At 42.0% G+C, this 13844-nt stretch overlaps 2 protein-coding genes across 3 annotated transcripts in view; one reads left to right on the forward strand and one right to left on the reverse strand.

Moving 5' to 3' along the window:
• POLR3K (polymerase (RNA) III (DNA directed) polypeptide K, 12.3 kDa) overlaps nucleotides 1-204 on the forward strand; it is a 380-nt gene extending 176 nt beyond the window's left edge. Inside the window, 2 exon segments of the mRNA XM_010578426.1 lie at nucleotides 1-38; nucleotides 40-204. The exon segment at nucleotides 1-38 is cut by the window's left edge and continues 176 nt beyond it. Coding sequence (XP_010576728.1) covers nucleotides 1-38; nucleotides 40-178 — 177 coding nt within the window. The 3' untranslated portion in view covers nucleotides 179-204.
• Nucleotides 205-341: 137 nt separating this feature from the next.
• Nucleotides 342-13844, reverse strand: part of GTF3C1 (general transcription factor IIIC, polypeptide 1, alpha 220kDa) — a 45343-nt gene continuing 31840 nt past the window's right edge. Inside the window, exons 28-38 of one of the 2 annotated variants that reach the window (XM_010578427.1) lie at nucleotides 13062-13124; nucleotides 12433-12526; nucleotides 11417-11589; nucleotides 10482-10766; nucleotides 8195-8448; nucleotides 6440-6726; nucleotides 5272-5932; nucleotides 3718-3757; nucleotides 2772-2964; nucleotides 1017-1243; nucleotides 342-540 (exon numbers count right to left, since the gene is read on the reverse strand). In XM_010578427.1, the coding sequence (XP_010576729.1) occupies nucleotides 1022-1243; nucleotides 2772-2964; nucleotides 3718-3757; nucleotides 5272-5932; nucleotides 6440-6726; nucleotides 8195-8448; nucleotides 10482-10766; nucleotides 11417-11589; nucleotides 12433-12526; nucleotides 13062-13124 (2272 nt within the window). In that variant the 3' untranslated portion in view covers nucleotides 342-540; nucleotides 1017-1021. Of the gene's footprint in view, nucleotides 1244-2771; nucleotides 2965-3717; nucleotides 3758-5271; nucleotides 5933-6439; nucleotides 6727-8194; nucleotides 8449-10481; nucleotides 10767-11416; nucleotides 11590-12432; nucleotides 12527-13061; nucleotides 13125-13844 lie in introns of both variants that reach the window. The other variant, XM_010578428.1, reaches the window with a different exon arrangement.

Raw genomic sequence — 13844 nt, forward strand, 5'->3', positions numbered from 1 at the left:
GTCGGGCCGGGCCTCGCCTCGCCTCACGGCGCCGCGCCTCGCCCCCGCAGAGCCGTGCCCCAAGTGCGAGCACCCCCGCGCCTACTTCATGCAGATCCAGACGCGCTCGGCCGACGAGCCCATGACCACCTTCTACAAGTGCTGCAACGCGCAGTGCGGGCACCGGTGGCGGGACTGAGGGCCCCCGGCCGCCCGGGGCCTGAGGGGGCCGCGGGGCCTGGCTGCCGCGGCCGGGGCCCGGCCCGCTCTCCCCCCGCAGGGCTGGGGAGGGGGGATCGCCCTGGGGGGCAGCGCCCCGGCCCCGGCCCCGGCAGCGCAGGCCCCGCCGGGATGGGGTCGGGGTGTCTTCTGCAATAAACGCGTCACTGGCTGGAAGCGACCGTCTGCTGTGTGGCTGCTTTGAAGCCTGACCTGGGGTAAGGCTGCCGAACGCAACGGGGAACGACAGACAGAGCCTCTGGAAGGGTGCGTGTTCTTCCCGTCCTGGGGCAGGGGGGAAGGCTGTAGGTCCCTTCTTTCGCACACGGGGCCGGGGTTCTGCTGAAAGCACACATCGTAAACTAACGCCACGCACACCGAGACACCAGTGTTTAAAACGGACACGGACCGCAAGCTAACTAAGCTAAAGAATAGTTACCAAACCTGAGCACAGAGCCAGCTGCTGTGCAACAGAACGGAAGGCAAAGCAAAGGTAGAGTGTTACCGCCCTGGCCTTAGGGGCAGGAAGAAAAAAAGAGAGGGGTCTTTGCTACGACCTGCGAAAACCCCATAAGGTAAAGCAGAAACTATGAACTATATGCTCTACAAGCACTTAGTGGTAAGAAGAGAATGTACTTAAAGCAGGATCAAATATTACCCGTGCCTTAACGTTAACCTTCATTCTCAGTTTAAATACGCTCAAAAGTAAAAAGGATAAATAACTTAATAAAAACACGATGGAGCACAAATTGTAACATTTAATCTGCATTAACACTCACTCCTACAGGCTAAACCACTTTAACAGGACTCGGCTTTACCTCTTTTATACAGGGATGATCTGCACCCATTTATTCCAATTCACTTCAGAGGGGAACACTCTTCCCAGCCTGAGAGTACAGTCTATTGTAGGCTCATAGTATATTGTTGGGGTTTCGCTCAGTTTGGGATTGTTTAGTTGTTCTTCCATAACTGGCTGAGAAAAGAGCGACACCAGGGATGGCTTTTTCATGTAGAATCGTCTGATGCAACCAAGAGTTTCCAGACCCTGTAGAAAGATTCACGTATTTTAGCTTGAGCAGTTGCGGCGAAAAAAAGGCACTGAATGCTGTTCTACCCACAGTCTTCTCAGAAACTTTAGACAACTTATACTAAAAGTGGCTTTGCTTCACCCCCTCAGAAGGCCATGGGGATGGCAAAGATTTACAGAACAGGAAAGCAAGTTCACATGGCTTGATATATGCTCATTTGTTCCTTTCAGCACAGTGGTTGACATCTGGCTCCTGACACAGAACACAGGTTCAACAACAGACCTCAACATTTAGTACCAGTTACAAGTAATTTAAGGCTGGTATAGATGTAAATCCCAGACTTCTGGGTCAGTTCTTGCTAATGGGTTAGCATTCATTCCCACAGCAACAGGCAGCAAGGCAATTTATGTGCTTTGTTTGCTGAAAACATCTGGTGTGTATTCAGTAATCTTACATAGGTATGCATCTAGATTTACTAATATTTGGTATATTACAGATACAAGCTCTGTCTGTGGTTTCAAAACCAGTTCTTATAAAATTTATTGGTAGAGAAGTTAGATTCAAGATCTCCAGTCTAGAAAGTGTACAGGTAATTGCTTGATTTTGTGGATTTGAATTAAAAATGCCTAGGAATCTGTATTGCTCTCCCATATGTGCATGCCTCACCACTACACACTCAGTACTGCAGTCTTAAACCTGTCCCCTGATCCCAGCTACCCTCTTGGCAGTGCTGCTGTGGCATAGGACATATGGACAAGCTGTGCTGGAACACCTAGGAAACAGGATGATTGCTCAATGCGTGATCACTAGTATATACAACTTGCAATGTTACCAAAATGTACGAGCCTTTGGACAGAAGCATGGCATACATACACTGGAATATTGATTTCCACTGTTAGTAGGGGAAGCCATGCTTATGGGAAGGACTGCAGTATTACTGCTATAATTAAGATTTTGAATCCTTACAGGAAAAAAAATATAAATTCAAGGTTTCATTTGCAAAGTAGCAGTGGTGGCAATCAAGCTTCAAGATGTGGGAAAAAAAACCATGAGAAACTCAAATTTTCTTACCATGTATTCTTTTACAATTAAGGATGTATGCGTTTAAGCCAGTCTGTCAGGACAGAAGGTCTGTTTACAGTATTGTCTAGCACAGACACATTTCAGTCCGAAAGGTATATAAGGAAAAAATTAAGATAAACTCTATGGTGATTAACACTGCATTAAGCAGTCCAGCCTAGTATTTCACAGTGACAAGCCACCACCCTTCGGTAACCAACTAGAATTTCAACTGCATGTACATCCATTTCAGAAGCAAGCTCAAATTTTAAAATCAGTAATATGGTAATTTCAAGGACAGGTAAAGCAGGCTTCCTTCCTTAACTTGCTCTGGCTTTGGTTAATTTACACTAAAGGGAGAAGGTTGCTTTTCATGGTTCATTCACAATTCCCCTTTTTTCCTGGGACTTCCATCACAGTGGTTGCTGACTGTTACATGTGGAAGCTGAAGCAGATTAAAGTTCACACAGCTGATGATTCACATACCTGCAGTATCTCTAAGACGGCAACAGGCTGCAGTACCCCCATGTAATGCTGCAACAGCATGCCCTCCGTTATGCCTGGTTTTGTCATGATGTGATAGAGCACAGCTTCCATCATCCCCTTACACACAGGTTTATTCAGATTCCCATCCACAATCCTCCATGGTCTCCCAATGAAGCAGACCTTCTCGCAGGCCCTGCAAAAGACAATTTAAGTTCAGCTCTTTCAGGAGTTACTCCTCTAGCTAGATTTCCCATCATCATAATTTCTGCCTAATAAAGATTCTTACTACATCCATTGCCAGTGTTTGCTCACATGCTAGGTTTAAATTCTGCAGCTGCTCTGAGCGGAGACTGGTGTTAATCTACTAGACAGTTTCACAGACCCGAAGTATTTGACACCAGGTGCTCACCACCCCAGAAGCACTTCTAGCACTGTTACACCACCCAACAGTTACCTTGAGTCTTGGATGACCAGGAAAGCTTTGTTTGTTACTAGCTCTAATATCCTCCAAAAGTTATCCAAGACCTGCAAGAGTGCTCAGATAGGAAAGAAATTCCTCCTTTTTAGCACTTTGGAGTCAAAAGACAGACCCTGCATGGAAATTCACATTTCCTATGTTGCAGTTTCTCCAGGCCTTTCCTGGGCATGTGGAAGCTGAGGCTTTCTGGCACTGGACTTATTTGTGAAATAAAATTAGTTTTGTTTCTCTGATACTTGGAGCTAGTTGTTTTCTGGGGAAGAAACATCTATCAGAGAAATTTTTTCAGCATGCATATGAGCACAAGTAACATTAACAAGAACAATGGAGGAAAACATGGATTTTCTCCATCATCGATGCTCACTGCCCGTCAGAGCATAAAACTAAGGTTTCCACATCATTTGCTTCCAGATATTATTTTGGTTGTGCTAAGTGTTTAATTATTTTGCAGACATCTCTGTTACTCACCGGTCCCGGGCTGCCTGGGATACATCTGTCATAGAATTTCCTGGAAAGAAGAGAACACATAGTTTTCAATTAACCCAAACACTTCACCTAGTGGAAGGAAAGTAAAAGGTGGCTAAGCTGTAAAACGCAACAGCTTGTGTTAGAAAATAACACAAGCAAACCATGCCGCATGTTGTTCTCAGTTGCATGGGAAGCTCTACACTCCCACTCGGACTGCCTTTACCTGTCTGCAGCATACTCTTCTTCCTGCACCTCTTCTCGCAACCACATCTATCTACTCCAACCACACCGTTTGTGGTTCCATTCCTAAATCACAGCAATCAGCTTTATTCCTAGAAGTCTGATGACATGGCTGAACAACAGGTAATTCTATGGACTGAAAGAACTGAGTTTCACACAGAGCGCTATGCAGGGTCTCAGCTTGCAAGCACTCACATAGGTTTGTTTAACTTAATGCTCCTGGTAATCACATGGAAGTTGAGCAGAAGCCCAAGTAGCTGTAGACTTGAGAATGCAAACTCAAGATTTCAGCAGAGTTCAGTTCCAAAGTGAAGGTTGTCTCTGCAACTTCCACTATGCATTATGTCATGGGTTTTAATTACACAATTACTTCATGTAGGTATTTCTACCACACCCAGAGGCTAACAGCTTTGGCTTAAGCACATGTAAACCCTTCAGCTGGCCTTCATCAGGAAGACCAGAAAGAACTCTATGCTTGATAATGTAACTACTATTTTTTCCCTCCTGTGTTACAAACAAGTAGAGGAAGTTAAATCCCAACCAGTGCTTTAGTAGTTTCATGTTCCGAACTGCTGAAGTCTATGCTGTTTACACAGCCCTGAGTCTATTTCCTGCAGGAAGGCTCCAATTAAACAATACTAAGCTCTGAGATGCTACGGATCAGTCTGCACTGATTCACATGGCAGTCTGCAGCTCTAAACGTGGCTAATGGCAGATCTTGGCAAAATACCACACAAGCAGTTAGCTTGTGATTCAATCTGAAATCAGAGCTGATAAAAACAAAACCAAAATAAAATCCCCAACAACCTACTTAATGTAAAGCTTGGCAAGAACTACTAGCTATTAAAAAAGAAAACTGGCAGTAAAAAGGACATGAAAATGAAGTCAAATTGGGTTACAAATGAGGCTATTAATCTTCACACTGGCATGTGCTGCTTTCTTGTGAATGGTTTAATGACTTTACAACTTTCAGTCATGGGCAATCTAGTCAAATGTACACCAGTAGTGCTATGTTTTCTAGGTTTAGAGATGTCTAGCCTTTGGACTGAAGCCAGAGATGAGAAACTTCAGATCCAAATACGTTTTTGGAGAAGAGTAAGACATGGAAATGAGTTTCTAAGGAAAACACATTTCTGGACTAGTCATGAACATTCCAGTGTAGTGTTATGCAACTTCATCTGTGAGAAATGAACCTCTCTCTCTGGCACGGCTTCATAAAGAATCTACTATTGCTTATAAAATGCAGCTACCCATGTGGGATCAACTGATGATGAGCTAGTCTCTACTTCTTGGATGTAGAGTGCTCCTACATACCTTTAGAGACTCCTGGGTTCTCCTGTAAGTAGGAAAGATCATCATCCTGCTCACTAGCTGATTGTTCAAGGCTAGCGATCTGCTTGTTGTGCTCAGTGTTGAGCTCATCAGTCTCTACTTCAAGTTCTTTGTCCTCAGAACAAGATTTATCTTGTTCTTTGTAAGTGTCCACATTCATAGCATCTGGAGCACACACTGGGTGTTCAGCTAGGTGTTCTGTCTGCCCTCCCAGGGAACCTGTTTCTTCATCCATGATTAAAGCTTCCTCCATTGTAACGGGATCAGTAACACCTGCATCAGAGTTATTTTCATTTGCACTTTTCAAACCACTCTGTGAACCCTGGCAGAGTTGGCTGGCGTCTTGAAGGACATCAGTTTGAGTCTTATATCTCTTTCTTGGGGGTTCTTCGTCACTGACAGACTGTGTGCCTTTTCCCAGCTGCTCCTCCTCTCTCAAACATTCCTCTCCCTTCTTTGGTTCTGATGGCAGGCAATCCTGCTGTACATCTGGGAGAGTGGTGTCTGCACCTTGCTGATCAGAATCGTCTGGTTTATTCTTCAGACATACTGAATGTAATAGCCATGGCTTGGAAAATACTATTGCAACCAGTCTTACTGCATAGCCTCCTACTTCTAAAACCTGCTGCATTTCAATAAGGTCCTATAAAAAAAAAAAGCCAACACAAAAATTGTCTCAGGAGCTTTCACTGGAAAATGTCGGTTTAACCAAATATCAGGGAATTGCCATCTTTAACTGGCAGCAAAGAAAGAGGAAGAGCTTAGTAGAATATTCAAATTTCCGTCTTGCTGCACTGAAAAGATGTTTTGCCCCTTAAACTTTTCTGCAATTACAGCACAAAACATTTTTGTTCAGCTTAAATTAAGTTAAAAACTGGGAAAGAGTATTTTGCTTCCAAAGGTGAATGTTGGTACCTCTACGTTTCTGAAACAGTTCATTCCTATCTTTGAGCAAGTGCTGCTTTAATTTTTGGCCTTCTTAACTCTGAGGCGAGATTGCTATCAGGTATTGGTATGTGATCTCTTGCCTAATGTAAATAGCTTTGTTCAATTTACATTTGCTTCCTACAGTCTGTAAGATTGTCCTATTTCAGGGGAATACTAAGCATACAAACATTAATGTATGGAAAGCAGCTGGCTGTAAAACCACCTGAATGTACTGCTCCAAGCTCCTGGTGCGTTCAGGTTCCACCTCTTCATAGCTGCAGAAACGTTTGCTCAGCTCAGCTTTGCAAATTCCAAAGTGGGAAGTTGCCTCTATTGCATTACGGATCTCCAAAACAGCAGCTACATCTCTGGGATTATAGCCATAACGTTCTATACACCCATGAAGAAACTGATCAACCTCATAATTTTCTTCCTGGACTTTTATCAGCCTGGTAAAAGTTTCAGGGAGGCAGGAGACTCCCACAACCATGTTATCAAGCAGAGAGGAAACTGCAAAGCAAATAAAAAACAAGTGTATAAGCTGCAAAGCAGTTGTTACTATGCAATACACTACAGAAAGATAAATATTCTGAGACAGACAGACAGATTAGAGGTGTTCTAGACTATTCCAATTAAAAATCAGAGCTCAGTTTTCCATCTTCATTGCTGCAGTTTCCTTTTTTCTTTCTGCCTTACGTATTTGTCTCTGAGAAGACCTGTAGAAGAAGAGCAAGTTGGTTTACCAGGGCTTACCCCTCCTATTGAAGTGAAGTATCACTGAAAGACAGTGTAGACTTACTGGTATTCTCTCTAACAGCAGGTCAGCTTAACTCTAAGTTAATGAGGGAATTATCTCCTCTTTCCTTGAAGAAGGTCAAGTGAAAACTCTAGGGCAAGGAAATGCTATGGACAACTCTATTAATCGAAAAATTGGAAGCAGCTGATCCATGGCAGAAAGCTATTGGCCAAATATGGTACAAACTACAAGCTGACAATATCTTAGTACAATTAGTGTAACAAAGCATCTCTGTGTTTGGAGACAGGTCCATTGCTGCACAAAACTGACCCCCACTGTACAGAGTATTCAGAATTTGAAGCAGCATAACACTTTTTTCCAGTCCTGGATGATTAGAGGGTAGCTTTGGCCCTGTTCTTACCTGCTCCCCACCCTTTTATCTGCAGGCTGCCTTTACATCATGCCTTGTGGGACACTCATATGACAGTTGCACTTCTTTGACAGGCAAGGAAAAATGAGAACAACTGTAATGAGCCATCAGCTCAGCAGACCTGGAGGGCATGTGTGGCAGCAGAGATATGAGAAAGAATTTCTATTACCTCTATGACAACAGCAATAAGAATGGGCAGGGACAGCACTAGACCTTCCAACTAAAGAGCTAAACAACTGAAGGCTTTCCTGGGTACATCTGCATTACAGGTGAAAGGAAGATGCTCTTGCAGAAGGTGGAGTGCTGATAAATTGCAAATATTCAAGCTCTAAATATTATCAAAATGTTTAAATTACTGTAGGTAAAAGGCCAGAGACTGGACACCACTATTTCAGGCACTTGCATGAGACAAGTGAATTTCCATTCAAGGAGCTCTGAAAGATTTTCTTTTCTCTTTACAGAGAGGAAAGCCTGGGTGTGACATAATATGGTATTTTAAGTTGCAGAAGGGACTGAAAAACCTCCTGGAGAAGGGATAACAGAGCAGAGGACAGATTCCCTCTTTGGATTAATAGTTTCACACAACATGGAATGCAGGCTAGGACTTGTTACCAACAAAAGGTGCCTCTATAAGTCAACCACCTGTTTGCTTTAAGTCAGGAGACAAAGCATTACAAGGCAAACTGCATGTATAATAACAAAAGAATGTTCCTATTAAGAGGCTTTGTTCAAATCAGTTCCTCAGCTGATGAGTTCACTATCTTTCCTGCTCCAGCCTTCTTCTGTGCAAGTCAGGGCAAACAGAAACTAACCTGGAGAGCTGAGTCTTCCTGGAACTGGCGTACATCGCAGCTTAACCTTCACTTGGCAGGAATTGACCACGATATTGTCACTGGGACTCAGGTTGCGCGTGCTGACGATTCCAGGGGCATAGTAGCCTCTCATCAGTAAGTAATTGGTATGAGATGCTTGACGAGCTTTTACTTCTATTCTCCGTTTGCCTCCAGAGCTGTCATCTAAGTCATCATCATCATCATCATCATCCTCAAGTCCTTCTTTTCCCAAACTACAGCAAACAGACATGTTTTGTTTTTTTTTTTTTTTTTTTTTCCCCCCCCCCCCCCCCCCCCCCAAATAAGAAAGGGACTTATTACACTGAGCAAAGCAAGAACACATGTGATTCTGCATTCTAGTATTTAGTCATGAACAACTGCGGGTATGTCCATGGCAGGCTGATTTAAAGTGCCGAGAACAAGCAACTAAAAATACACTAAAAATCCCTGGAAAAGGAAACTCACTCTCTCTTTTTTGCATGCATGTTGAAATGAACCCAAAATGTCTCAGCTTACAGTGCTGAACCTCTTTGGTTCAGCAGACACTTCATCATGAGGGAACATCTGTCAGAGCACAAAGGCTGAGACCATAAGGGTTACTGCAGTAGAGGGCAGACTGTTTATTTTTAAGGGAGAAAAGGGGAAGAATGAATTATGGACCAAAGACTTCAGTTACTTAAAAAAACCCCAACACAAAACTGCAGACAGCCTCAAAGTAAAGAAAGAGTAGTAGTAGCAGCCAGGATAAATTTCCCAGAAACAAACTTAGTGAAATCAACACTGTTTCTTTCCAGGACACAGTAAGAGCCATTATGGATAAAGGTGAAGGCTCTGAACAACCTGATCTAACTCTAAAGTTGCCTCTGTTTTAAGCAGGTTATACCAGAGACAACCAAAGGTTCCTTCCAACCTTTTCTAAGATGAGTTAGACTTTATGTACCTTCTCTTAAAAGATATTTAAAACCAAAAGGGAACACATCATTTAGAAAAAATAGTGCAAGTACATAACCAGTTGGAAAACTGGACTCAGATGCCTGTACTCAGAAACGGGACTAAGTCCAGGGTTCAATGTATTTTTGCTAATGACCTGGGTGATAAAATAGCTCATTAAGTTTGCATAGGATCACCGAACTGGAGAGACTGCAAGTATATGAGAAGACAGGATTTGCATTCAGAACATTATCAGCAAACTGGAGAAATAGTCTGGAAAAGAGCAGGAAGCAATTTCATATGGATGAATGCATGTTATTTCTATTATAGTATATTACAGTATGCACCTGTCCCTCCTCACTAAGAGGAAACAGTTAACTAACTAAAGGAAAAGAAACTTATTAGAGTGAATCACAAGCTGTACATGAATCACTGCACTGGGGGGTTTTGGCTCAGGTTTTTTTGGCCATTCATCATCTTGGGATGTATTAACAGGCATATCACCTATATAATATGGTGTAATTGGCACAGACCTGCCTGCAAGAGCATGGCATTTGTTTTTTGACATCACAGTTTAGTGCAGAGGAAAATAATGAGACAGAGAGAGATCTGGATAACATGAATAACATACCAAAAACAGAAGTGAAGGAACTGAGGCTGCTCATTTTAAAGAATAACATATATTATGGGAGGAGGACTATGATAACAATCTTCAAATTGGTAATAAGCTGCTCTAAAGAGAAACAAGTATTTTCCATGTATGTATACAACAGGAAGCAACAGGTTAAACTACAGCAAGAGATTTTAGTTGCACTCTAAGAAACACGTGATGATTGTAAGGATAACTATTCATAGGATTAGACTGCCTAGAAAGCGAGTTTCAATTTCAGTGGTATGCAATTACTGGAGGCTTAAAAAATAAAAAATAAAAAAATCAAAGAGGAGACAACACAGAGAACTGCTATTGTGGAGACAGGTTTCACCGATAAAGCTGAAACCTTGTTACTAATCCTTCTTAGTCTTTGAAATGGGAAGGTACAACGTTGATGGAAATGCTCATTGGTAGAATGCACGCTGCTCTCCCTTCCACATTAGCTCTGATGGCAATGAAATGCCTAGCAATTTAAATGTCACATCTGTGAAGATAAATGCAGTCCAAGGCTATAATGACAGGCACTAACTAAAGTGCCATTAAGCCTGCTCCCTCAGAAATAAAAAATCTAAACAATATCACAGTAAACCATGCCACAATACAGTGCAGAAAATGCTAATGCCTGTCCAATTTCGTTCAAGTTACCCCCAAACCATATTTACTAATAGGAATAACAGTGTTTACCTTTTTATCACTTCATTTTCCACCATAGTGCTGTCCACCACAACTATCTGCTCTGGGATTCTCACATTCACAGATACAAGTCCCAGGGAGAATAGGGAAAGCATCGCCACACACTGGCCACCAGGTCCATCCATAGGAAATGCAATCATGCCTTCTGATGCTTTGTTTTCTTGATCTTTAAATGAGAAGTTATCTGGCTGGTCTGATTTTTCAGCATCCTTGAGCTTCTCTAGGAACTGAAAGGACTCTGTACAAATTGTACTGGGAAATCGCCACGTAAAAACTCTGGACAAAGAGACAAATTTGAAGCAGTACAAATCTTTCACAATCTGTTCTTACTGTATATGAATTTTAGACCCATGGTAACACAGAGCAGCCAAGTAGCTGAAGTTCCACGCTAGAGCTGGTGACCAAGTACCTTCTACATCTGCTTTCACAGTCCTTTTACTAGTTCCAGAACATTAGGTATTTATACACCACGTAAAGGTCAGGTACTATATAGCAAATCAAAGCAAAGATGTCATCTGCTTGAGCACTGAATACATTTACAGTTAAACTCTTCTCCCCCACCCCTGACATCCAGGTACAGTGCAGCACAAAGTAACTGGAGAGGAAAAGCAAACAACCATCAGAATGACAAGAGTGCTAGAGAAATCCTTCCACCACATCTAGAACTTTGGTGCTACCTCTCCTCTCCATATATCTTTGTAAAGGCTTGCCCAGCAAACTTGGCTCTATTCCCCCGTACAGCCCTAACTGCTAACTGAACAAAGGGCTAACATACATAGATGTTACCTTCACCTCTTCAGCTTCAGCTGTGATGGCCAGGTTCCTTGCTCTAGATATGTCATGTGTATTGTCTCCTCCACACCAAGCATGCCTGGGTATATTCTTTTATTTGCTCAAACATAAACAGTGACCTTTCTGACACCCACCTGTAGTAACTCTGAGACAGCTGATAGGACATGGGGACAAAAGGCAAAGCCCGGCTTTTCTTTGGACCCAATGTGTGGTTTACTCGACGGCGATTGACCAAGCTTCTCTTCTGACACTCTAGGAAAGCCTTCACAAGAATGTCATCCCGGTACTCCCGGTACAAACGAAATGTCTGCAAAAAACGCCCGTTCAGTGTAAAAGGCAGTGTTAGCTCTGAATCCACTGTTAGATTCATCTACTTGAGGTTTACATTAACTAAATGATTATGAAGCTGCAAGCCAGAATGTAAATGATACATATAAATTTACTTAACTACACTATTCTATTCCTTTTATGGGCTTCCAGGCTCTCCACAGTAAATGCCAATTAACTAAATACTATAGACCACTTGATATTCAAAATGGGATCAGGCTCCCACTAGAATTATATATGTAAAAAATGCTCATCTGCAACACATTTTGGTAGATTCTTCCCATCATTTTACCAGGAACACATGCTTCTATGAACTTGGCTTTCTAGGCTCCACTCTTGCCTGCTGATAGATATTAAACTCCCTTTGAACTTCTAACTTTATTTTTTTAAGTGCCTGACTGATAGATGATATATTTTTGTGGTCCCTGATGCTGGAGAGGCTCCCCAACACCAATGTCAGCTGGATACTAGCACTGTCTTTGTGATATCTCCTCCAAACTGTAATTCCAACTGCTCAAGTGGGCACTAAATCATGATACAGTTTGACCCAATTGAAGGGATGTGGAGTTTATTTAATATGTTTTTTGGGGATTGCTTCAACCTCACATCTTGCAATCTCATCCTCAGAGAGAAAAGCAAGATACTGAAAATCTGCCTAGAATATACCATTTCCTAAAAGCAGAAGAGAATAATTCCCACAGAATGGATACAAATCTAAGTTTCTGGCTTTCTTTTCTCCCATTTGAAAAAGGCATATATCAAGCTAGGAAGGACAAACTCTTTAGGGTCGTACAACCAATAAAGTTTGGTCCAGATACTGTACCTGAAACGACTGGCAAGATTTCATCTGGTTATCCGAGAGTGCCAAAGTGCTCTGAATCAAATTCTGTAGCACTAGAAAATGAATATCATAGACACTGAAAGAAAAAATGGGTTTATTCACAATGATTTAAGCATGAGTTACCCGACTATGAAACTAGCACAAAAATATACAAACTCAATCATCTGCTTCTGAAATAGATGCATAAAGGCATGAAATCACTCCAGCTGAGGATCATTCATGTAAAGGAGCCCGTTACATTCTTCCCTGACCTTCCACCCTGACTTTTTGGATCAGTCCAGATAATCAGACACAAAACAAAGCTCTCTTTGTTAACATCTTCTCCTCTTAAGGTATAGCACCCACACAGAAAACATACACTGTTGTCCTAATGATAACAGAACACCACTTTGAGAAGGGCATTGCTGCTGTCATTTTATTCATCAAATCTATAAGCTATGTCAGAGGTCCCCACAGCCTTGTGAGAGTATTTTTCTATTAATAAATTTATACACTGCAACAAACAGATGAAAAACATACTGAATTAGAAGACTAAGTATGACTCTCACAGATGTGAGGACTGACATGACCTTGGAGTCCTAATGGGAAAAAATGGCGCTACTGCTACTCACCTGCTTAGACTATCCTCTTTTGTGTTTTGACTTGTGTCTTCTCCGATCGCCAAAACTCGAAATCTAGTTAAGGGAAGGGAAAGGAAAACACTGAAACAAAAGTAATATTCTGTGGTTTTGTATCAGCCCTGAATCCCAGAGGCTGACAAGTGCAACTGCTAACAAGGCAAGTGTTGAAACAGCACAAGGGAACTATCTGCTCCAGTAGCCCTCGGTGTAATTGTCAAAAATTAAAGAACTGTTCAGATCAATCTCCCCCACTCCACTAAGCTGTCTGCTGACAAGGAGATAAAACAAATTGACAGAAGACAGTACAGGACTGTATGGATTTGCTATTGTATTGACGTTTTAGACTTCCAGTTACCATTAGCAGCAGTTCTGCTGTACCATACAGCTCTTCACAAAGTAAGAAAATTTATAAAGCTGCTAAATTTGTTATCATAAAATAGTTTGAGATCCAAATTTTCACACTTCTCTCCAAGTGTTATTCATCACGAAAGAGCTTGATGATCTGGGGCTGGAGAATGCTATACAAGGCTGAGTGCTCTTCTGTATCAACAGTTTTAGCAGCACTGACATGATTTAGCTGAGCAACCAGCTACAAATTGTGATATAAAATGGGGCTGGTTAATCTGGAAAATGGTAAAGGGAAGTCTTCTATTGCATTAAAATGTTATACCTGAGTACCAACATCTCTAATAGCAAAGTTGAGGATTTGACAATTTATGAAAATCTGACATTGTGAATTTCTGGTTTACAAAGTCTTATTTAGGAAAATGGGAA

Source organism: Haliaeetus leucocephalus, unplaced genomic scaffold (genome assembly GCF_000737465.1).
Source record: "Haliaeetus leucocephalus isolate CR32 unplaced genomic scaffold, Haliaeetus_leucocephalus-4.0 Scaffold636, whole genome shotgun sequence".
Lineage (NCBI taxonomy): Eukaryota > Metazoa > Chordata > Aves > Accipitriformes > Accipitridae > Haliaeetus > Haliaeetus leucocephalus.